This window comes from Cuculus canorus, chromosome 2 (genome assembly GCF_017976375.1).
Source record: "Cuculus canorus isolate bCucCan1 chromosome 2, bCucCan1.pri, whole genome shotgun sequence".
Lineage (NCBI taxonomy): Eukaryota > Metazoa > Chordata > Aves > Cuculiformes > Cuculidae > Cuculus > Cuculus canorus.
This window is the reverse complement of record NC_071402.1, coordinates 143,037,494-143,060,989: the sequence shown is the minus strand read 5'-3', so window position 1 is coordinate 143,060,989 and position 23,496 is coordinate 143,037,494. Positions and strand designations below refer to the sequence as shown.

General features: G+C 36.4%; 1 protein-coding gene across 1 annotated transcript in view; it reads left to right on the top strand.

Annotated features, from left to right (window-relative positions):
• Positions 1-22,720, top strand: part of LOC104066683 (protein adenylyltransferase SelO) — a 28,653-nt gene extending 5,933 nt beyond the window's left edge. The window contains exons 7-19 of the mRNA XM_009569332.2: positions 1,300-1,367; positions 2,026-2,113; positions 3,672-3,741; positions 4,354-4,426; positions 5,177-5,260; positions 7,236-7,365; positions 8,039-8,083; positions 8,171-8,252; positions 8,342-8,434; positions 10,715-10,794; positions 11,759-11,802; positions 17,682-17,761; positions 18,076-22,720. Of these exons, the coding sequence (XP_009567627.2) occupies positions 1,300-1,367; positions 2,026-2,113; positions 3,672-3,741; positions 4,354-4,426; positions 5,177-5,260; positions 7,236-7,365; positions 8,039-8,083; positions 8,171-8,252; positions 8,342-8,434; positions 10,715-10,794; positions 11,759-11,802; positions 17,682-17,761; positions 18,076-18,198 (1,060 nt within the window). The 3' untranslated portion in view covers positions 18,199-22,720. The remainder of the gene's footprint in view (positions 1-1,299; positions 1,368-2,025; positions 2,114-3,671; positions 3,742-4,353; positions 4,427-5,176; positions 5,261-7,235; positions 7,366-8,038; positions 8,084-8,170; positions 8,253-8,341; positions 8,435-10,714; positions 10,795-11,758; positions 11,803-17,681; positions 17,762-18,075) is intronic.
• The last annotated feature ends 776 nt before the right edge of the window (positions 22,721-23,496 follow it).

Below are 23,496 nucleotides of genomic sequence, written 5' to 3'. Positions count from 1 at the left end.
ATTAATTTTAATGCTTTTTTTGTATGTATTTATGTTCATCCGCATGCTCCATATTTGTGATCCAACTAAATTATTTCTAGAGTTTTTGTGTTAAAGTATGCAAAACCAGAATCTAGTGTACTCTGAAAATTTAACACTTGGGAGTTGTTGTATATCTGTGTGTCTTCAGTCATATTTATCAATGGATTATTAGGTTTGCCTCTTATTGTTCTCTGTGTGCCTCCAAAGAAAGTTTATTTCTGTCTTCTGTGCGGCCTTTGACTTCCTAGTAGATAATAGCTGTAAGTAGCTACATAAGATTTCAAATAGCATGCCACCCAACTATTTTGAATAGAAGAATGTTTTGCAGTTACTGACAAAGCAAAGATAAAGAAGAATTATGTAAAATGAGCTAAATATTCCTGCTGCTAGACTTGAACAAGAAGTCTTCTGTGCCTATTAAGAGGACAGCACCTCTTTCAGAAGATACGTACTCATGCATTAACTGTAGGGGAATATGATGACCTTGCATAGTTTGTGAGAATTGATTCCATTTTATTTTCCCTGATATAACAGAAAATACAGTGAAATTACACCTTTTTTTGTAAAATGAGTGTAAGTTGTGAAATGTTGTAAAGCAAGCAAAGTTGTTCCAAGCACTCGCAAATTTCAATATTCAGATAAACACAAAAATTTAGAGGATATACAGAATTTTAATTAATTTGAAGACAAGTGAAAAGAAGAGATTGTTTTTAAAAACCAAAGTAAAAGTAGCAGTGAAGAAGAGAGGCATATTTATAATGTGTCATCAAAATTATGCCTTTTTTGTGTGTTGGTACTATTTGATGAGTTCCTGATTGCTAAGGGTCCCAGATCTGTCCTTAAAGTTACTGAAACAATACTTTTGGCTCATGTAAAGGGCAACCTCTATCTAAGGCAAAAATTTGGTTTCTAATATCTCGGTCCTTCTAATTTTGCCATTGTCTTCAGGGAAACTGTGACTTTTGTAGTGTTATCATCACACTAATCAGTCACTGAGGTTCCAAGTGAATGCAGTACTTGTTTTTGCATGCAAACCACTCCCCAAGGACAATGTAAGTAGTGGAAATTGGACAACACTGTATAAATACAAAATAAATACATCTTGCTAATGGAGCTTGAATTCTGTTTGCCTGTGTAATTTGTAAATACAAAGCTATGCCAGCAAAAAGTTCCTTATTTTTACAAAAGAAATAAAGTTATATAAAACATGACTTGATCTTCATTATAAATTGTTTTTCCTGAGATAACGTTTTAATGCTCATTTTTTGTTTGTTACAGCTTAGTTGTAAGTGATGACAATGTGTGGAGAGACCAGTTTTACAATGGAAATATTAAGAAAGAAAGAGGTAATGAGCACATTTCAAAATAATATAGTTCAATATGTAATTTAATTCTCCATAATAAACATGAAGTTTAATATGTCACATATGTGTAACAGAAAGTACCAAATAAGCTTTATTTAATTTCTTAAGGTATAAAAACTTTCCTGAGAAAATCTGTCTGAAACGTATCTTAGTTACAGAAAGGAAGCTCTATGAACAGGTCTGCTGTTCTCGTGGCATATGTATATGGTAGGGTTATAATTTTTATTTTGAAATACCATTACAAAAATTATATTGAAAACTAGGGGAATTTCTATAGTACTGATAGCAATACTATGATAGTGGGAATGCTACTGTGGCTGTGCATGGGGGGAAATTTATTTATGTTGATTCTTTCTTTGTTGCTACCATCTTTGGTGTAGTTCTGATATTGACGCGGTAGTGGAATTTTGCCTGTGTTTGCTGGCATAGCAAATTAAGCTCTATCATTAAAATGTATGTGTGGTAAAGTAATATTATACTTATTAATCTGTTATGCATTGGTCATACTCATAAAAATACCAGCTTAACTATGCGTATATAAATTCTGCATCTGTAGAAGCAACACGTATTGGCTTTTACTATGGGACTATTTTGTTTTACTGATGCTCTATTTAAATGTAAACACGTGTCTATATTTAAGGTGCAATAGTGCTACGACTTGCCAAATCATGGTTTCGTATAGGATCCTTAGAAATTTTGGCGCATTCTGGGGAACTGGACTTGCAAAGGTTTGGATTTAATCTTCATAGTAACTATATTAATTTTCATAACAATCATATGTATATTATAATGCATAAATACAGTTGAAATTTAGACATAAATTATTTAGAAAGTACGACTGCATAATTTAGAAATATAACCTTCTGCTTTCCTGCAAGCATACAAAAGATCTTACCTCACAAGGGTAAAACCTTCTAGATGATTTTGAAGGCCTGGATCTTAAAAGCTAAGAAGGATTTTATAGCTGAAATAGTTATGGTAACTAAGTGCTAGGGACGAGTTTTTTTGTTTGAGAGGATTTGTAAATTTAGAGTATAAGTTCCTACATTTCTCATAGGTGTCTGTGAGGCAAAATTAACAGAAATACGAAATAAATAACTAGCCTAAGTATGTGATATAAAGTATGCCTTTCAGAAACATTCAGAACCAGAGAAGTAGACTAGGTAAGCAGTTGTTGCATGGATTTAAGCCTCTTAGCCATATTAATTTGTGTTATTGTGTTATTTTGTTGTAAAACTGAAAGACAGGAACGGGTTTTAAGTTTTGTTTATTTTCGGTTAAAGTATTTGTGTCCCATTGAATTTAAGGAGCATGTAAAGATCATTTCTGCTTCTGCAGAATACATGACTCCTTCCTGCCTGTTTTGGAGGGGGCTTCGGAAAGAGTGGGCAAGAGCAGGTCAAAGCTAATGCCACTGTCTGTGCTTCCTCCTCAGAGAAGGTCCTCCTGAAAGAGGATGTCCTGGAGCAATCGGCTAAAACTCAGAGACAATAGGTTGGACACCCTTCTGAAAGTTAGATTGATAGATACTCAGATAAAATCATCACAGTTTGAGGAGAGTTCAGTGATTTGGTAAAATCTAGATAGTTATGTGTGCAGCTGCACAACCCTTGCCCAGGTCCAACCCTTGCCCAGGCTGCCATCCACCCTACCGGTAGAGAGTGCTTTCAGCTTCCTGTGCCAGTGGCCCTGGCTGACTCTAACTGCAAGAAGGTCCTACAGGGACCTCCTAAATGTACTAAATGCCAGCTGTTCTACTTTAAACTTTAGATCTGCAAAGACAGGCATCTGACCAGCATTGCAGTTTTTAATGCATGTATCCCAATTTCCTAAGCCTATCTTGTAGCTGTCTTTTGGGAATGGCCAGTTACTGTGGCAAGTAGCCCTGCTTCATAAGAATGCAGTCATAAAATTTTCTTTGTGACGATTCTGACAGAATTATTCCTTGTAATCATACACTTGTTTTTCAATACACAGAGTTCCCCCTCCACCCCCTTAAAAGCTGATATTACTGCATGCGAAGCCAGATCCTGGTGTGCTCTGGAAGTTTTAAAACATAGGGATAATCTTAACTCTACATAGCAGTCTCCAGTCGTGCTTATGACGGGAACCTTAAGTTTTATCTCTGAGGATTTAATCCAAGACTTGTAGGAATAAGTCGAGTTTTCTTATAACTGTTTGCAGCAAGCTGTAGATCAACATTTACCTGTTAGAAAACAGGAATTTTGAATGATCAGTTCTAAAAGTACCAGTTTTGTTTAAAGAGTTTTGCTTTTCATATTACAGAAAATTGCTAGACTTTATCATCCAGGAACATTTTCCATCAATAGCCATGAGTGATTCAAATAGATATCTCGTAAGTCTTTTTCAAAAGTTATTTTTATTTTCTACAAGAATGTGAACAAAAATTATACAAAGGTTTTCAAAGTTTCAAGTTTTAAAAGGCTTTAAAATTTGTAGTAAGCGTCCAGGTTTCATTCATGAAAGTTCATTAATTCTGTTTGGTAAAAACCTACTTCTTGAAGTATTTTTTCTCAAAGTCAAATATAAATATTATTCACCACTTTTTGTTGTGGAAATGTTTATTAGGCAGCTTCTGTTTTCTGGGTTTTTTTTTGTTCTCTTACTGCTCAGATTTGAAGTGAGCAGTGGTCATGAAGTGATGAATTATGGTTTTTCTAGTATAAATGTGGTACATATAGTGTCTTGGTTTTTTTATTTTTTTTTTTACTTCTTAATTTCTTTTAGGTCAACTGTATGTACTTATGTAACTATAGTCTTTGCTGGATAAGTTTATCATGCAATCACATAATTTAGAATGTGATTGAAAAGTCCTGAGAGACAGAGATATAGGTTTAAAAATGGAATATATGACATATTTCTAAAGTGAATCAAATGTTTATGTAATTTATTGTATTCCATATTTTTTATTCAGAGAACTTGAAGTAAAATATGTATTTGATTTTAGGAATTTTTCTCTACAGTCGTATCAGAGACTGCAAATCTGATTGCATTGTGGATGTCTGTGGGGTTTGCACATGGTAAGCAGTGGTAGATGGCATTGGCTTTACAGGTGTGACTATAGTCATGTACTTAAAGATGGCTTTTATTTTTGGCTTTTATTTTTCACTTTGTTCTTAATTTCTTCTGATATTTTCACCTACAGCAGTATCTCTTATGCATTAATACGGAAGTTTTCTCATAACAGAGTTAAGAGCACTTTCTGAACTTTCAAAGCATGACTGTATGACAGGAACAGGAATACAGGAGCAAGAGTTCTCAGAACTGTTGTAGCAGCTTAATGTACAAAGACTATGTATTCATTTAATCTGTAAGTTTAATTGCTCTGAATTTGATGCATCTACATAAAAACCTTTTATAGTGTATAGGATACAGTGCTTTCCACCTTTGTTTCAGATTTATATTCTGAAAATAAAATAGCATTGTCTTGCTAATACAGCATTCTGTCAACTTGCAAGGGAGCCCCTAAAGACTAGTTCGGCAGATGCTGTTTCAATTTCATGCACTGCTGAAAGGAAAAGAAAACAGTGCCACCTAGGTATAGAAACCAGATGCAATATAACATTGCAAACAGTTTCTCATTTTCATACTTAGAATGCAAGCCAGGTCAAGAGTAAGAGAGAGAAGTTTGTTTTCCAGAGTCTGATTTCTGAAAGGTGGCTGCTCCAAAGTTCTCATATCAATTGGATGTATTTCACAGCAAATTTTCTAGAGAATACAAGGTTCAGATGGAATTTTAACTTTTGTGTCTCATTGTTGTTTAATTGTAGGTGTGTGCAATACAGATAACTTCAGTTTACTATCCATAACAATAGATTACGGTCCATTTGGATTTATGGAATCCTATGATCCAAGTGAGTGTAGCACCTATTTTTAAATATAATTTTTTATTTAAAATACATTCTTTATAATAATTTATGTAGTTTCTGTGTGCATGAAAACGCCTAACATTACCAGCAGAAAAATCCCAAGCATGTATATTGTTTGATGAGTTTTAGGGAAAAAAATATATCACAGTTTATGATACCCTATACATGTGCTAGAAGTCTTGTTAATTAAATATTAATATTAAACCCATTTTTATGAGAATGTTTCCAGTTTACCTTCATCAATAGATGCTACAACAGAAACCTAGAATACTAAAAATTGCATATTGCTCAAACAGCCAAAAGCAAAAGTGGTACAGTAACTTTGCATGCAACATGCTCTAGCTTTATAGCCACAGCAGCTAATTTTATGTTGGAGGAAACCAAATCAAACCTACCCAGTCATGGCAACCTTTCTTTGAAACTCAGTCAGCCCAGGATTGGTAGATATAGGTTCAGTATGTAGATAAATACATATTATTAGGTTATTGTTTAGAAGTTGCATCTAAGTAAGCTTCAGAACCAGCAGTGGTTGTGCTGCTGTCTGTTTTCATGAGACTGCAGCCTCAAATTAAGGAAAGCTCATGAGAATAAATTGTTTCTGTTGTATTGAAAAAGCAGGGCTTTTCTGGTTTTAGATCTTTCTCTGTATGATGGGTTGACCCCAGCCAGCAATTGAGGACCTGCCAGCCACCTGTTCCCTCCCCGCTGCTGCAGATCGGGGATGAGAATTGGAAGAGCGAAGATGAGAAAAAGCCCTTGGGTCAAGATAAAGGCAGTTGAATAAGTGAAGGGGAAAAAAAAGGTGGGGAGGTGGGATGGGGACAATACCAACAAGTGATGTCAGTCCCCAAGCAACAACTACCTTTGAAAAACTACTGCCAGTTTTTATTGCTGAGTATGACATCCTGTGGTATGGGATATCCCTTTTGTCAGTTAGTGTCAGCTGTCCCAGCTGTGTCCCCTCCCAGCCCCTTGCCTACCCCTCACCTAACTTGCTGGCATTGTAGTGCAAGAACAGAGAAGGTCTTGATACTGTGCAAGCACTACTGAGCAATAGCTACAACACTGGTGTGTTATCAGTGCTGTTTTAATCACAAGTCTAAAACAAGCACTGCGCAGGCTGCTATGAAGAAAATTAGCTTTGCCCCAGCCAGAGCCAGCACACTCTTGAACTAGGTGAAATGCTTTAGAATTAAAATTCAGATTGAAACCGAATCACCATATCTGACACATGCGTCACAGATATCCTCCTGAAGGCTCCATTTGTGATGAACGCCCTCTGAGGACTCGGGTAATGCTGCGTGCATTCATCAGCTTATTTGCATTTGTTCTGGGCAAGGGGTTCATACTGCGTCCATTCAGAGACTGGTGCTGTAGGTATTACTTCTGGATACCTGTAACTTACATAGCAGATATTTATTATCTCTTAAATAATGGATTTGCATACTGGAACATGTTAGCCCTAACTTTTATGTGAGTACGTAAAGTTTGCTTGTGTAACTGAAACAAATCTTGCTTAGGTGGCCTGTTTACTTAAATACATGTTTACACATGTTACTTTTAAAAAAAATACTTATAAATCCTGAATCTTGTTGTACAGTTGTTTACTTAGTCTGTGTGCTAAGTCGTAGCATTATATGTAGTAAAAACATTGCGTAAGACATTGGTTTTAGGGGAAAACAGTCTTTTTCTGTTTAAACATCTAAATTTATTTTGTATCTTCAAGTAGGAAAATGTCAGTTGTGACATATGGGAACTCATCTGTGAAAGATTCCCTAGATTTGCAAGTAATAAATCTTGAGATAAGAAACTGTTAATAAGTATCCTTGTGATCTGATTTTAAATATTTAGTAACTTTAGGGCTTTTATTAGTTTGCTGTGTAAGTGTATAAAATATTATAACATGGATGGTTTACTTTTCCACAACAGAATAATTACAGTAATGTTTTGTTTGAAACAGATTTTGTTCCAAACACATCTGATGATGAAAGGAGGTATAAAATAGGAAACCAGGCAAATGTTGGGCTATTTAATCTAAGCAAGCTGTTACAAGCTCTAAAACCTTTATTGGATCCCAGGCAAAAGCAGCTGTAAGTAATCCTTAAAATATCTTAACACTTAAAAGAACTAGTGAGATGGGAGACCCTCTAATCACCATATGCATTGGAAAGAAAGGGATTACCTTGTAAAATCTCTTTTTCTGAGTGGAAATTGATTCTGAGTTATTTATTGGCCAGAATAAAGTGGAGGGAAGGGAAGAAGGGTTTTCGTTGGTCATAAATAATAGCAAATAATAGCAAAATATGATTGGAAGGTGGTCCTAGATATTGTGTGGTCCATTCTCCTTTCCCTAAGCTAGGACCATGGCCTATAGTTTTCTATTATAAGTTTGTCCAGCTTGTTTTTTAAGATGCTTACCTGTGAAGACCATACATCCTCCTGAAGAAATGAGGTAATATTTCAATATCCTGTTGTAAAGATTCCTAATAGGAATCTTCTTTCGTGCAGTTTAAACTCATGAATTCTTACTCAATATAAAAAGGAAGAGCATCGTATTTTTCTATTTGCACTAGCTATTTGTGTATTTGAAGCCTGTTAAAATGTTTCCCATCAGTCTTTTTCCCACTACAGATCCCAGTATATTCATAATATCAATATTTGTGAGATATCAGATGGAAGTTTTCACTGTTTAGTGTACAGTAGGATTGTACCCTCAGTAGTAGTGTAGTTCCATAGAATTTGACATTTCTTTTGTTTTTGCAGAGCGTCCCAGATTTTGGAGGGATACGGTGAGCACTATTACAGACGGTATGCAATTCCAGAACCCAAACCTTGTAGTCGCGATACTATAAATTATGTTATGTGACAATCTCCTTACTTTGTTACTCTTTTCAGTTTCACAGAACTATTCAAAACAAAACTGGGTCTTCTTGGGGACAATGAGGATGATAACTATTTGATTGCTTTCCTCCTAAAAGTGAGTTTGCTTTGCTAATTTTGTTGGCAAACATCTGGACTGATACATCATACTTTGGAAACTCTGATGGAAGTATCTTTTTTCACTAGCTTATGGAAGATACAAAGGCTGATTTTACAATGACATTTCGGCAGCTCAGTGAAATTACTGAAGACCAGCTAAAGGATCTCCATATTTCTGAGGTATTAATTAATAGCAGCTCCCACCTTTAGGAAAACTCAATATAAAATGAGTAAATTAAGTTGGATTTAACCCTGGTGTAATAAAGAATGTCTCAGGCCATGATTCGCCTGAGAAATATGTCCTTCTAGGAGTATTAGAGACAGGGAGACTAGAATTTCTGTGTCATGCTGCTGCCCCATGTTAAGCCTGTCTCTAGTAATGAAGGATCCATTAACAAGCAGTGCTAATGAAAGATACATTAATGAAGAGCGACAGAGTAACATTTTCAGCCTCTGGTGCAAGTCCAATATGAGTAGTCATAAATATTCATAAAAAGGTGGGAATGTGGCTTCCTTCACATTTAAGATGGGTCTTCGAGGAATAACTTTCCTTCCTTGCCCCCTTCCTCCTTTTTTTTTTTTTTTGTTTTACTTAAGAATGCCTTCTGGTAGTATTTCATGAGACACAAAGAAGTTGGACACGGCTCATAAGGAAAATTTCAACCTCATCATTTAAAACTAATTAAAATGAGAGCAGGTGAATTTAGGAGGTTGTTTTAGGGAGCAGAGTGACTGTGTGTAGAAAAAGAATGAAAATTAGGAGTTACTGTTTCTTTTTCTCGTTGTATCCTACATAATTAAGTGGTTTTGACCAAATTCTGGTTTTGCTTGTTTTCTTCTATTAAGAAGTCTGATCTGACCTTTTCTATGAGCTTGAAGCCATTAATAGTTAAAAAGTTGAGTTTTTCTAGTGATAAGCAACAAAAATATAAAGAGTTGTAGCTATGGAATTAGTAATTTGTACAGAGGGGTTGATAAGAGGATGGCTGGAAGGTATTTGTGTCATGGAATACAAGGGATTTTTCCATTTCTTAGTGGTCTATGAGCAGCACCAAGAACAGAAGCCATCCTCATGCAGTATGGAGCCACTCCTAGGCTACTGCAGTAGTGGCATTTAAGGCAATTCCATCTCCCGTTCTTGGAAGGTGCAGATTGAGGAACTAACAATTGTGGTGTAGTTGTGACTCTGCTACTACACCGAAGGTCATTTCCAGACTTTGGTTGGTAGCAGCTGACCTTTTCTTTCACACAATGAAATGATGTATTCCACAAATTCTGAGTCCCAAAACTGATGTGGTAAAGGAGGTACAATTTTATTCTAGTAAAAAGTGTGCGGGTTTAAAATTAGGGTTTTTTTATATTAAAGTAATTTCACTTGCTATTTAGTCACAAATACTTCACCAGTAACAAAGTGAGTTCTCATATTAGTTTGTAGGTCACTCATAGCTTTTTCAGTTGCATACCAAAATTGTCCTAAAAATGCCAGAATCCTTTGGAAACACTGCAGGAGACCTTACATTTAGTGTTAACTGGAAACATTCTGAAATTCGTCCTAAAGCAGCCTGCAAATCTTGGAGCAAATGCTTGACTCCCACACTCACCAGTTATCCACCTGCTTGACCCTCACCTCTTAGTCACTTCTGTAATTTAACTCAGTTTTATACTCAAATGTGGTTTTCATTATATTTTTTGACTCCCATTCCTTTAAAAAAAACCACAGACATGATCAAAACTTTGGTTTGTTCTTGCATTTAATTTTCCTTACTTAAATTTTGCCCATTTTTTTCTTGTAAATCTGCTGTTTACCTCCTTTTGTGTACGTTCATTTCTTTCTAATCTGTTCTTTCTCTGAAGTTCATTGTTTCTCTGTGAGCTTTGGCTACCTTGTCTCTACTGAGCATTGTGGAGTGGCTCTTAGATCAGTGTAGTCAGCCAGGGAAATTTAGTTTGTGGTCGTTGTTCAGCACTGGAGATTTCTCTCTGTTTGCCTTTCCCAAGTTCTGTCTCCTCTCTTATTGACTCTATTATTCTCCTCAGTCTTCTCCTGTCCCTGCACCCTTAGGTTTCCCTTTCTCTCTACATCTTTTTTTCTTCATCAATGTATATTCCTTATTCCACAGTTTTTGGGGGAAAAAAAAAAAAGTCTCTATAGATCTAACCATGCACAAAACTCTGAAGAGAGTAAAAATTGTAGTTACATAGCCTAAAAAATAAAATAGGTCAGACAATAAGCCAAGTTAAAATAGAGGTGAAGTGCTGGTGTTTTTTAAGTAGATTTTGCCATAACAGAGACGGATTGATATGAATGTGTCTTGCTGGCAAAAAAACCAAACCAAATTAAATAGAGAAGAAGATATTAGAAGAATTTATATCCTTTTAATATTCATTTGCTTACTTCAGGTTTTGCTGAACAGGAACAAAATTCTGATTACCTGCCATTAATTCTTTCTTTCTCTTTAGGAGTTCTGGGCTCTCCAGGATCTGGGTAAACACAAGCTATTTTCAGAATGGGTTACTATGTACCTCTTGAGATTAAATCGGTGAGTCTGATGCAATTTCAAATGTAAAAATAACACCAGATGAGTACTTGCCAGAAGCAGGCAATGTTAAACTGCAGTGATTTTCTGTAATCTTTAGTGAGTCTGGTAAACTGGCCCAAACATGGTTTGATGCACCTTTTCTCTCTTTATGGCTCTGCATTATGATAGATTCTGTAATAATTACTATTGTAGTTCTGTTTTGAAACACAGGTACATAAAAATTACACAGGAGGAGTGAACTGTATTTTTTGTCCTTCACTGACCAACCGATCAGATGTAGTTAATAATTTTTGCTAAAATACCAGTCCTACAGATTCAGTTCAAGAATCTGAAAGCTGGGCTTCGCAAAACCATAGGACAGAATGGTGTTTCGTTATGGGTAATAAATTTTTTACTATGTAATAATATTGCTTTAGCGTGACAGAAGATGGCAGTTGAACAGTTGTGAATACACAAACTGTGTTTAGAAACTGCTGGTGTTACATAGGTAAAGACACGCATGCTAGAACTTCCAACTAGTTCTTTTTTTTAGATCAATAAAGAATATAAATTGCTTTTCTTACTTATATAGGTATGCATGGCTGAGAGTAGTGAAAAGAAGTACATATCAGGTGCCTGGATATTTTAGTCAGTAAATACAAATCGTAGTGGAAAGTAATCAATACAAGATATAAAACCTACAAGAAAGAGTTTTTTTCTAATCCACTAATTCTTCAGAGATTCCCACCTGCTTCCACTGAACAGAAAAGCAGGACACTTAATGATTTTCATGGAAGTAAAATAAAATATTTCTAAAAATATAGAATATTTTTATATTTATAAAATATAAAATATTTAAAATATAGAATATATTTATATATAGAAATATAAAAAATTTCTAAAAATTTTATTCTAAAAATAAGCATAACCCTCATTAGCTAAAGCATTTTCTTTTTTCTTCTTTTGGTTTGCTTTTCATTTGTAGTAACAAGGATGATTCAGACACCAAGAGAAGAACAAGAATGACAGGTGAGTAAAACAATCCGAAGGAATTCATATGCTTTGAAATGGCAACTATCTATTTACATAGTCTATTTCCTTTGTGTTAGCTATTTTTACTTTTGAAGATAACTAAAATGTACTGTTTTTCTGAAGAGGAGAAACTCTCATTACACTGCTGCCAATCTTGTAATACTATACAAATCTATGTTTGTGTTGTTTTTATGGCCCAAAGCCTTTCTGTTGTTAAGACAGTTGTAGCCATGTCAGCTAACTGAGGCAAGTAACTGAAATCACCAGGGATGAAGACCTGATGAAGAAGGCTTTTCCTATCAGTATGCACAAAGGCTGCACTGTGTCACATCATGTGTGAATATAGACAGAGTGCAATCCAGCTCAGCTGTCTGGCTATGGTCTACTCCATATCAATCCTCATTTAACTACTTGTTTATTTTTCTTTATTTTTTGTTTACCTTTCTAAATTTCTTTTTCTTTCTTAACTTTTTTTTACCCCCTTTATTACAGTTTCCATCTGAGGGCTCAGGAGATGCCAGGCCTCCAGCTTGTTCCATGCTTTGGTGCTCATGGACTTGACTTTTTTTCCCCTTTTGATTCCCTTTAAGGACTTAAAAATTATTGACCTGTAAGAACATGATTGTCTGTGTCTTGTCATGATGCAAGTGGGGCTTCACTTTATTACCTTGAAATGGTGGATGTCTTCTAGCTACTCCCCAAGTTAATTGTAAAGTGGGTTGGTCCCTTAAAGAGCATCTAGGATTTGGTTTCCTTGTGAGAGATGCCCTTCCTCTTCTGCTGTATCTGCTTTTCCTGAGTGCAGCGTTTTTTTCCTTGATCTGTACTTCCTTGCTAGCAGGCTGTGAAAATGTCAATTTGCATTGCTCAGATGAACATTGTTTTTCCTTGTTGATGAACCTTTGATAACATCAGGGGAGATTTTGGAAAGCATCCAGTACTGGCTTAATGGACTAAGCTTTGTCTGAGTGTTCAAATATGTCCAAACCTTTCTACATGTTACAAAGAACTCAGGTTTCTCGTAGGCACCCACTTTTCTTTCCACACCTGGAGAGAAAACACCTTACTTGTGAAAGGGCTATCTAGTCGTGAAAGGAAGGTAGTTTAATTCTCCATGTTATTCTAAATACAAAACGGTAGAGGTACTGCATTTAGCTGTCTTTTACAGCAGAAATAGCAGATATGAAATTCTAAGAATTATTCAGGGAGAGATTTTTTATGGATCTGCAGAAAGCTGTGGTAAATTTGTGAAATTTGCCTATAAAAGACAATGAGCAATCTCTGGCCAAAAGGGAGTGAAGGAAATGCAGGATTCGATCAAATTCTGCACAAGAGTTATTATAAGCTTCAGTGTTACACTGCTCTGCAGGGTGTTTTATTCTCATTTCTAATGGAAATGACTGTACTCTTTTGTTAGATATTGATTGGCTGCTTTCTTTGAAGGGTTTAATTTAGTAAGAAAATGGCAGGAGGTAGCACTGACTTTCAGTAATAAGATTGTGAAAACTATATAGGGCACGATTTAGGAACCTTTGAGTTTGCATCTCTATTTTCTAACCATGGCTCCATCCATTTTTAAGACTATTTCTTACAATTTTACATGCATTTTTAGGAAGTTAATATGAAAAGGCTTACCAAGAAAAAAGGTTTTGCATTTTGGTAGGATTAAGAAGTTTCAACTGTGGGAATCTGAGGCCTGTAGCTCAACTACTGTTTTGAGATTTTTGGGCTCCCCCATTTCCTCAGCTAAAATTGAAAATGCTGAAAACGGTCCAAATACACTTCTTATTTTTCTGTGTTTTTAAAATATGCTTTTAGAGAAAACCATAACATTTTGAGATGTTATTACAAATCAGAAAGGAACGCAGTTTGGGGATGATCTTCTGCAAACCAGCATTATTTTATTCCACATGCATCTCAGAGGATCTTACAGTACAGGAGACAAACAAAACAAGGAAAATAGTTTGCCTCCAGGATCAGGCTTGTACTGGGTGTCTTAATTTTTGGTATCAGTCCAAAACTTGATATGCAGATATGCATGGTTAAGTTTACTTCCATATAATCAATCATCACTCTCTATTCATACAGCAAAACTACAAAAGTTTGTTACAGGCTACTGGTGTTAATTTATTATTGTTTTATTTAAAAATTAATTTTCCTTTCAAAAACAACAAATCATGTTACATTTTTGCTAGCTGCTCCATATCACAGTCTGACTGAAGCTTCTTGCGAAGTTTCTTTGTTGTTGTTGTCTTTTACATCTGTACACTTAAATAGATCTTTTAGATGCCCCTCATGGTCTCTTTAAAACTGTATTTTTTTGTTTAAGTAATTGCTTGTAAAAGCTATCCCTTGTAGAGTACAAGTTGCAGCAGAAATCTGGCTCAACGCAGTCAACTGTGCATTTTTACCCATCATTTCATGTTAAAGACAAAATTATCAGAGCTCTCTATAGATTTTTGTATGGGTTGGTAAGTCTCACTAAATTTCTGATTGCTGTCTTAGCATTAACTGACCTTGAATATATTGCCTTTATCACTTCATTATTCATCACCTTTCCCTCATCATTAGTAAGTCTAGTAAAATATCTCATGTCCCAAACTATGTTACCTTGAAGCATTTCAAATTGATCACTTGTTCTTTATTTTTTTTTCTCTTTTCATTTAGTTTTTAGTAGCACTTTATCTCGTACTGCCTAAACATAGTTTCTCAGGAGTTGAACAAAAAGTTTTGACAATCAAAATCCCCCTACAAGTCTATCATCGTATTTCTTTGTAAAAGAAAGGTATAAAAAAAATTGTAGACCAGATCATAAAATGCTTGTAAGGGCACATTTCTTCTTTGTCCTTTTCTTATCTGGCTTGTCGTTAGGTTTCTCATAATTATCTTGTCACTCCTGTTAATTACAGATATTTTTAACACCACTGTGAAACTTGTCAATTTCCAATTGTTAAGAATGTATTTCTGGGACAAATACTCTCCTGCTATTCTGAGTCATGGTTTTAATGTGAATTACCATTTTTGTATGAGTCATATATTAACTTCTCCGCCTTTTAAATATTCTTCTTATATTGTTAACACACTTTACTTTTGAAGACCCATTTACTGGATTGAATCAAATTCTTGGCCAGAGCAAACTACTTTGCCAAGTAAGAAAGCACTATTTTTTAGCAATTAGGGCAAAATGTTGTTATGACTCTGTAGAGGTTACCAAGGTTCCAAATAGCTATTCTTATTTATTGGCTTTTTAAAAAATATATGTAAGAATGTACAGAACAGCAGTAATGTGAAAAATAAGGATGTCTGTATCCGGGTGGGTTGCATCTCAGTCTTTGTTCTGGAAGTCAGTACCTGGACATTGTGCCAGAATGTTGTTATATCTAGTGGGATGTCCCTACCCGTGGCAGGGGAGTTGGAACTGGATGATGTTTACGGTCCCTTCCAACCCTAACTGTACTATGATTCTATGATTCTATGATTCTATGATTCTATGATTCTATGAACTGGGGCTGTTTAGTCTGGAGAAGAGGAGGCTGAGGGGAGACATTGCACTCTACAACTACCTGAAAGGAGAATGTAGTGAAGTGTCCCAAGTGACAAGAGACAGGATGAGAAGAAATGTCCTCAAATTGCACCAGGGGAGGCTTAAGTTGGATATTAGGAAAAATTTCTTCACTGAAAGAGTGGTGAAGCATTGGAACAGGCTGTCCAGGGAAGTGATAGAGTCACCATCCTTAGAGGTGTTAAAACAACATGTAGATATGGCACTTTGGGACATGGTTTAGTAGGCATGGTGGTGTTGGGTTGATGGTTGGACTTGATGGTCTTCTATGAAAATTATATGATTCTATGAAAATTCTATGATTCTGTGACCCTTTGTGTATTGCTGCTGTATGTCAAGTCATGGGGCTTAAAATGACTGTCATTCAGTTCCAAACATAAAGAATTTAATTGTATTGTGATACATAAAATAATCATGCAAGTGTGGTTTCACTGTTTACATAGCTTCAGTAAATTCTGTTTTGTTAGCTGGTTAAATGGTGCTTTTTAGAAGCAGCACTTATTACAGAGAAGTCTATTCACTGCGCGAGGCACTGATTTTGTATGGACAGCTGTTACATATGAATGAAATCCTGCGATCGTCTAACCACAGAACATCAGGAGGAGACAGTCATAGCTTTTGTCCAAGTCTTGGTAGTCAACTAGGATAAACAAGTTATGTTTGCAAGCCAAAGAAGCAGTACACAGAGATGTAAGAACAGAGTGAACTGGGAAATGGAAACAGATTGTTTCCTCCTTTTATCCAAAATATTGCTTCTGATCATTCTTTTCCTAATATAATTTTATTGTGTGTAAATAAAATAACATCATAACTTAATTGATTAGAGCAATTGAGTGGAGGGAAATTTGGAATGGTGATTTTTAATGAATACTCTGCTTTCTCTAATAGCTTGTTTCAAATACACTTTAAGGGTATTTATAACTATTTTATAAAGCTACATGGTTTTTTTAAAAGAAATATATAAAGTATGAGGTTTGAACTAATGTTTATTCATCTAAAACCTACAGGGACATCAATAGAAAGGGAAAGAAGAAATGAAGTTTGAGTATGTCCTTAAATCACAGACTTTTGGGTTCAAGACCATGAGTGATAATGCCTCTGATACTGCTAATTAGTATCTTCATGTAATAATCAGCTACTGAATTCGGGAAAATATACAGACCAATGTCAAATTAAGACTTACAATGCAAGCTTGAAATGTTTGTTACAATTAATCCGTAACATTTTTTTATCATTAATTAAAGAGAAAACGCTCTGATGCAGAATCCTAGGCTTGAATTGCAGAGCAAAAATAAGAGTTGTGTTAACATTATCTGCTAAAAAAACCTGACAATAAAAGCCATGTGTGCTTATAAGAATTGTCCTTGGCATACAGTTTGACAGAACACCTTTTATCAGTTGTTGGTTGCCATCCTGCAAGATACAGCCTGGCTTACTAGCTTACTGGTTTCATTTTCAATTTCCCTACAATCTTCCTACAATTAATTAGACACAATCAGCCTCGAAAATGACAGGCAGTGCAGCTGCTGTGTGTGTTTCCAAAAAGATACAGCAGACAGTTATGGATAAAACTGTGGACCCCCTGCTTCCAGGAAACTATAAGGAACGAAGAAATTGAAAAAGTATTTTCTAAAAATGCATCTGAAATCCAATATGAAAGTTTTTTATGGCCAAACTTTGCTATATGATATGGAGGAAGGACTATTTAAGTGCATATACTTTAATGAATATCTCAATAATTCCTTTTTATGTTAAATAATATAATATTCATTTCTATAATCTCCATGAATGTATCGACAATGTTGAAATATGTTTTCTGACAACATAGCGGAAGGCTATGCCATGGTAAACTCATCACATTTGAAAATCTGCTGGTGTTCATAACAAGGAACTGTTAGGGCTGCCCAGGGAGGTGGTTGAGTTACCATCCCTGAAGGTGTTTAAAAGACTGGTAGATGAAGTGCCCAGGAATATGATTTAGTAGTGGTCACGTATGGTTGGACTCGATCTCAAAGGTCTTTTCTAACCAAGCAGTTCTATGGTTCTAAATTCTTTGTGTGTCAATGTGATGTTCTATACTATTCTCATTTTTGTTTGGCACTTTGGCAGTAGTGATTGTGCAAGTTTAGAAGAATCCTTCTAGCAGCTCATAAAAAAGAAATAGATATATTAATTCCTTTTCCTTTCTATGAATTTTTTTCCTTCATCTGCAAATGAAACCTTCTTGAAGATTTCAATGACACATTTCAGTGACTGCGTTTTGCTTTTTTCAGTATGCCTAACTAAATTTAACATGATCTACTTTTTGTTTCAGCTGTTAATCCTAGATACATACTTAGGAATTGGATGGCAGAATCAGCAGTGCAAAAAGCTAATTTGAATGATTTTTCAGAGGTAAAATTATTTCTTTCTTTCTTGACATATTTATTAATAATTAGCGTTATTGCTAATGAAAGAATTGTTGCATTTACATTTCGACCATATATTACACTTTGACCAACAATGTACTATCTAATTAACAGAACTGTTATTAGTATTAATTATGATATAAATAGTAGTGACTATATTAATAGTAGTACTAACACTACTAAGCAACTCATGGAGCAATTTCTGAAGCCAGAAGAGTGAATAAAGTGAAGTGGCAGAGACTTTTCTTGTTTGCAGGAAAAAATTTTGCATAAGAACTTACCTTTTTTAATTGCTTTCAGGTTCATCTCCTACAGCAGATTTTGCAGCATCCCTTTCGGAGACAGCAGGCTGCAGAGGAAGCAGGCTACTCCTTGCGCCCTCCAGCTTGGGCTAAGGATCTTAAAGTAAGCTGTTCATCTTGAGACAAAGTTGATCAAGCAAGAAAAATGATCAAAGTTGAAGCTAAGGCCTTCAAATAGGATTAATGGCTCAAGCCACAGGAACTTCTCTCACTTACACTTTGTGGACTGGAATCTGCTACTGCGCTAGACAAGACAAGGTCTTGATGAACTTTATAAGGTCTAAAGATTAAAGAAATGGACCACTACGTATGGTTGCATTATCAAATTACATTGGCAGTTGTAACTCTGCCCTTCACATTCAGCTGTACATTGAATCCCAGTATTTAAGTTCTGCCAAACTGTCACACTTAACTTTGCCAAGTTCATGGCTGATCAGGTGAGTCTCAATAAGTTTTAGTGGCTGGTCAATTTTAAATTCATCTAAGCTAATCGTACAGTATTTTGATGAATGTTCTCCTTGCTGTTACACTCTGTTCAAATGCAATTGTATTCTGAAGACATAAATGTTTCTAAGTCTTTTGCGGAGTTGAACAGATGACCATACAGAGGGACCTGGACAGACAGGAGAAGTGGGACAGTGCAAATCTCATGAGGTTCAACAAGGCCAAGTGTAAGGTCCTACACATGGGTTGGGGCAATCCGTGTTTTCAGTACACAGTGGGTGATGATGTGATTGAGAGCGGCTCTGCATAGAAGGACTTGGGGTGCTGGTCGAGGAGAAGCTCGACATGAGCCAGCAATGTGCGCTTGCAGCCCAGAAGGCCAACTGTATCCTGGACTGCATCAAAAGAAGCGTGGCCAGCCGGGTGAGGGTTTTGTGATTGTGATTCTGTTCAGTGAAAGTGATTCTGCCCCTCTGTTCCTCTCTTGTGAGACCTCATCTGGAATACTGTGTCCAGTTCTGGAATTCTCAACGTAAGAAGGATATGGAGCTGTTGGAACGGGTCCAGAGGAGGGCTACAAAGATGATCGGAGTGTTAGAGCACCTTCCCTACGAGGACAGGCTGAGAGAGTTGGGCTTGTTCAGCCTGGAGAAGAGAAGGCTCAGAGGAGATCTTATAGCAACCTTCCAGTACCTGAAGGGGGCCTACAGAAAAGCTGGGGAGGGGCTATCCATAAAGGCTTGTAGTAATAGGATGAGGGGAAATGGGAATAAACTGGTGAGGGGCAGATTTAGACTGAACATAAGGAATTTCTTCACCATGAGAGTGGTGAAGAAATAGTGGGGTTCTATCCCACTAGAACAGGTTGCCAAGGGAAGTTGTGGATGCCCCATCCCTGCATGTGTTCAAGGCCAGGTTGGATGAGGCCTTGGGCAACCTGATCTAGTGGGATGTCCCTGCCCATGGCAGCGGGGTTGGAACTAGATTATCTTTAAGGTCCCTTCCATCCCAAACTATTCTATGATTCTATGATTATCTTGTACTTAGACCTTGATGCCTTTTCTCCTTTTGACCTTGTCTTGTCCCAGTAAACTGCCAACAAAGGTTTAAAGGAAATTTAATTAAATAGTGAGCAAAGATGCCTGTCTTGGAAGTGATTTGCCAAAAAAAAATTTTGGTGTCTTTTCTGGTGTCAGGTGCCAGCCCTGATTCTTCTAAAGTGTATTTTTGATAGTAGTAGAAAGATTGTGTATGCATTACTTTAATGCCTCAGGAGATCTTCACTGGTTGAACATGGAAAAGGACTTTCTTGGAAGTATCACACTACATATGTAGTAAGGTCAATGTACTTTTGCACCCAGCCACCACATGCTGTAAGGTACTAACAAAAATCATGTGGGGAAGGTGTTTAGAATTAATGGAAGCTGTAACATAAAATTCTTTTGAGTAATAGAGAGGGACTAGCCTTTGAGCCCTGGGCGGTGTTATTTATTATTGTTTGATACTCCAATTCCACATCACAAAACTTACTGTGTAATTAAGTCAAAATTAATAACCAATCAGGTACAATGTTATGTTAAAAAATGTACAGCAAAAATTGCTTATTTGGAGACTTTGCAACTTCTTCAAGTTACCTTGTTTCTTCCCCAATCCAAATGGATTGTTTTAGAATCTCCAAATTTCTTGAGTGCCACTTGATTCTGAAATAAACTATTAAGCAGTATAATTAGCAATTCACAAATCTATTTCTAGAAATATAATTAGTGGGGGGTGGGAAATCGTATTATTAGAAATCTTTCAGTGACTAAAAAAATATTTGAATACTCTTACGTCTTAACTATAACCAACACAATTATTTGGTTCCCCCTGAGATACACAAAGACAGTTATTAGAATGAAAATAGCAGTGTCATAATGTGAGCCACAACATAAATATTTAAATTTTCTGTTTTCTGAAAGTCAAGTCTAAAGTTTAAGCAACTTACACACATCCAGCCTGGGATAAAATTCCTTGTGCAGGTAGTAAGTGGTCCTCTGCAACCATTGGGATTAGTATTCAAGCTGTCAATGTCTCCAGGTAAGAGGATCGAGCAGCTGGGGGGCTGTTGTAGCCCTTCAGGAGTAGGTACACTTCCAATCTTTTGGAACAGTGGTGTTAACGTATCTTCTGTGATGATTACAAGCAGAATAGCATGTTGTGATGAAATGTGTGAACTGCAATATTACCACCCCCTGTGAAATAAGTTACACTGCAAGTAAGTGACAATATGAAGGTATTTGTACATAAGGGTAAACACAGCAGACTGCAACTTTGGGTCTGATTTCCAATTAGGTAAAAGGGAAAAGCTCTAATTAATCTTGAACCAAGTATCTGGTATGTTTCTATCTCACGGGAGCCAGACATAGCTGCCTGTTCTTCTTTACCTCATGGAATAATTGCATACATGCAAAACATTTTTATACTGCTTTTTTTCAAAGTGTTTTAGAAATGTTAAATCCTATTAGTAACACTTGCAAGCGGACCTCTGCTTCACCAGTGGTCAGAGGTAAAGAAAGCCTCCAACATCAAGACACAAAACCAGAACATCCCAAACAGCAGGTATTTTCCGAGTAGTGATACGTACATGCTACTCATTGTGAGGGTTTTCACAGGTTCTTAAAAAACATCTGGAAGGGTAAGCAAGCCCTGGAAACTGGTTTCATGTATTCCTCTGGCTGCAAAGATTCTTAGGTTACCAGCTTCTCTTTTCCGAGAATTCATTCATGGATTCAGCCATGTTCACTTCCTTGATATATGGGAAAGCAAATCTCCTTTCCCCCTATCCCCACCAGTTTTACCATGTGGTTTATGTAACCTGTTTTTAGTAATCTTGAGTGTTCTTATTTCACAATAGTCAGTAGTGACTGTTAATGGCAATCACACTGCCTTAGCATACCCTACGAGACCATAAGAACTCATAAGTCTTGATGATTCTGAATCTCTTCTGTTCTGCATGTGTCCCTCACACAGAATATCCACCTTGCCCAGCTACTGTGAAGCTGTCAGTGACATCCCATAAATAATAGTTCTCCTCTAGTTATGCCACACAATCCATTTAAGTTTCTACTTGCCCACTCTCAAAGTGCCTGACAAGTGCATGAAAAACACGCGAAGAATACAGTTATCTCACCGCTACCTTTTAGCTATGTTTTGTAAATGTAGAGAAACGAGCCCACATCATGCTCAGCATTCTGTACCGCCTCCCTTTCCTCTTCTAGATTTTAATCATTACGGTTTACCATGGCAACATAAACATTAATACTGTATTTCACAGTATATTTCCCAAAATCCTTGGCTCCCACCTGCAGTTCCGGATCTCTCTTGTCCTTCACGTTACATAAACATAGCAGTAATGCAAGAGCAGATGGGGAGTAAAAATACTGGTAACCAAACAGGTTACCATTTATTTGAACTGCTGGCCTCCTCCTGCAGCGGGGGACAGTTATGAAGGGTCTGCAGTTGTGATCCCCCACATGTGGCCTTTTCCACAGGACTTTAACTCTTCTAATCCTGAGGACTGATGAAAAAGTGATTGCTTGAAGTAGGCCTTTCTTCCGTATCAGTCATGTAAGAGCCCAGGAAAGACAACAGCTTCTGAGACTGCTTCCATTTGAGGTATGGCAAAAAGTTAGAAATAACATGCTACAATTTCAGATCTTTATGGACTAAAGTAGTGTAATCTTTAGTAATGTACATATTACTGGGCTCTACAGACAATTTCATATGGCAATAGTTTAGACAGAGGCGTAAGGATTAGTTTCTTTTTTTTACAAATGCTTTGATTTACAGCTTTAGGAAAGGAAGATCTTTTTGTATTTTGCAGCATCCTTTTTGTACCAAATAAAGCCAGATAATTGCATATCATTAAGATGTAGCTCCATTGAATGGAGTTTGAATACTTACATTTCAGAAATTCAATGCAACCACGTACATGCACAGAATAGCTGATAGAGGTCTAATCATTTACAGCATTTTAATTGATTAGTAGAGTTTTCTGTAGGCTCTGATTCTTTTTGTTTTGAAAAAAGTTCAACTTTTGTGTAAGATCTAAGATTTATGATGGACTCCAGATGTAAAATTTATAAAATTGAGTTTATTGTGCTGTAACAAAAGAGAAGGGAGGAAATAGGGAAGGAGGCTGAGCATTCTGGTGAGAAGACTAAAAGCTAGGAAAGCTGTAGAAGTCTTAGTGCTTTGTGAATTCAAAGAAACTAGTTATTGTGCATTTTTTCCCTAAGGACATGTTCTGCTTTATTTTGATGCTGGGTGTATATTTCATAAAATAAAATTAATTTCGTTTAAAATAGTTGGATGGCAAACAGCTGTTGTCACCTAAGTGTGTCAAAGATGTGCACTCCTAATACCTATCCAGAAAATGACACACAGCTCTTTAGCATTCAATGATTCTGCATAATGCTTACCTCAGTTACATAAGGAAAGCAATTGGGATGCATTAATACTTTTAAAATATTTTTTAACCCCTATCACTGACCTCTTAGCTAGTTAGTATTTTTTTCTCCTGCACTTGAAACTGATGCTTGTACTCAGCTTTAGAGCCTTGCTCTGGTCTCAAGAACATTTCTCACTTTCACTGGTTGGAGATAATGAGATACCTCTTCAGTGTTTGGAGATAATGAGATACCTCTTCAATGTTCTAGCTTGTGAATTCAGAACTTCTAGGTAAGGTGTTTTATTGGTGAACATAGTTCTCTTGGTGAGAGCTTTTTGCTCAGTTCAGTGAAAGCAAGGGAGGTAGAAGACTTGTAAGAGTTGCCTGGGCTCTGTCTCTACTGGTAAGTAGGAGGGACAGGACCCCTTGCCCCATAAACTGGTACCCTAACTGGCAATATCCACATCACAAGGGATCTCTGTATTAGGAGTGAAATCTGCTTTAGACTTGTCCATGTTGTCTTCTGGGGATGGTGCGTGGCATGGG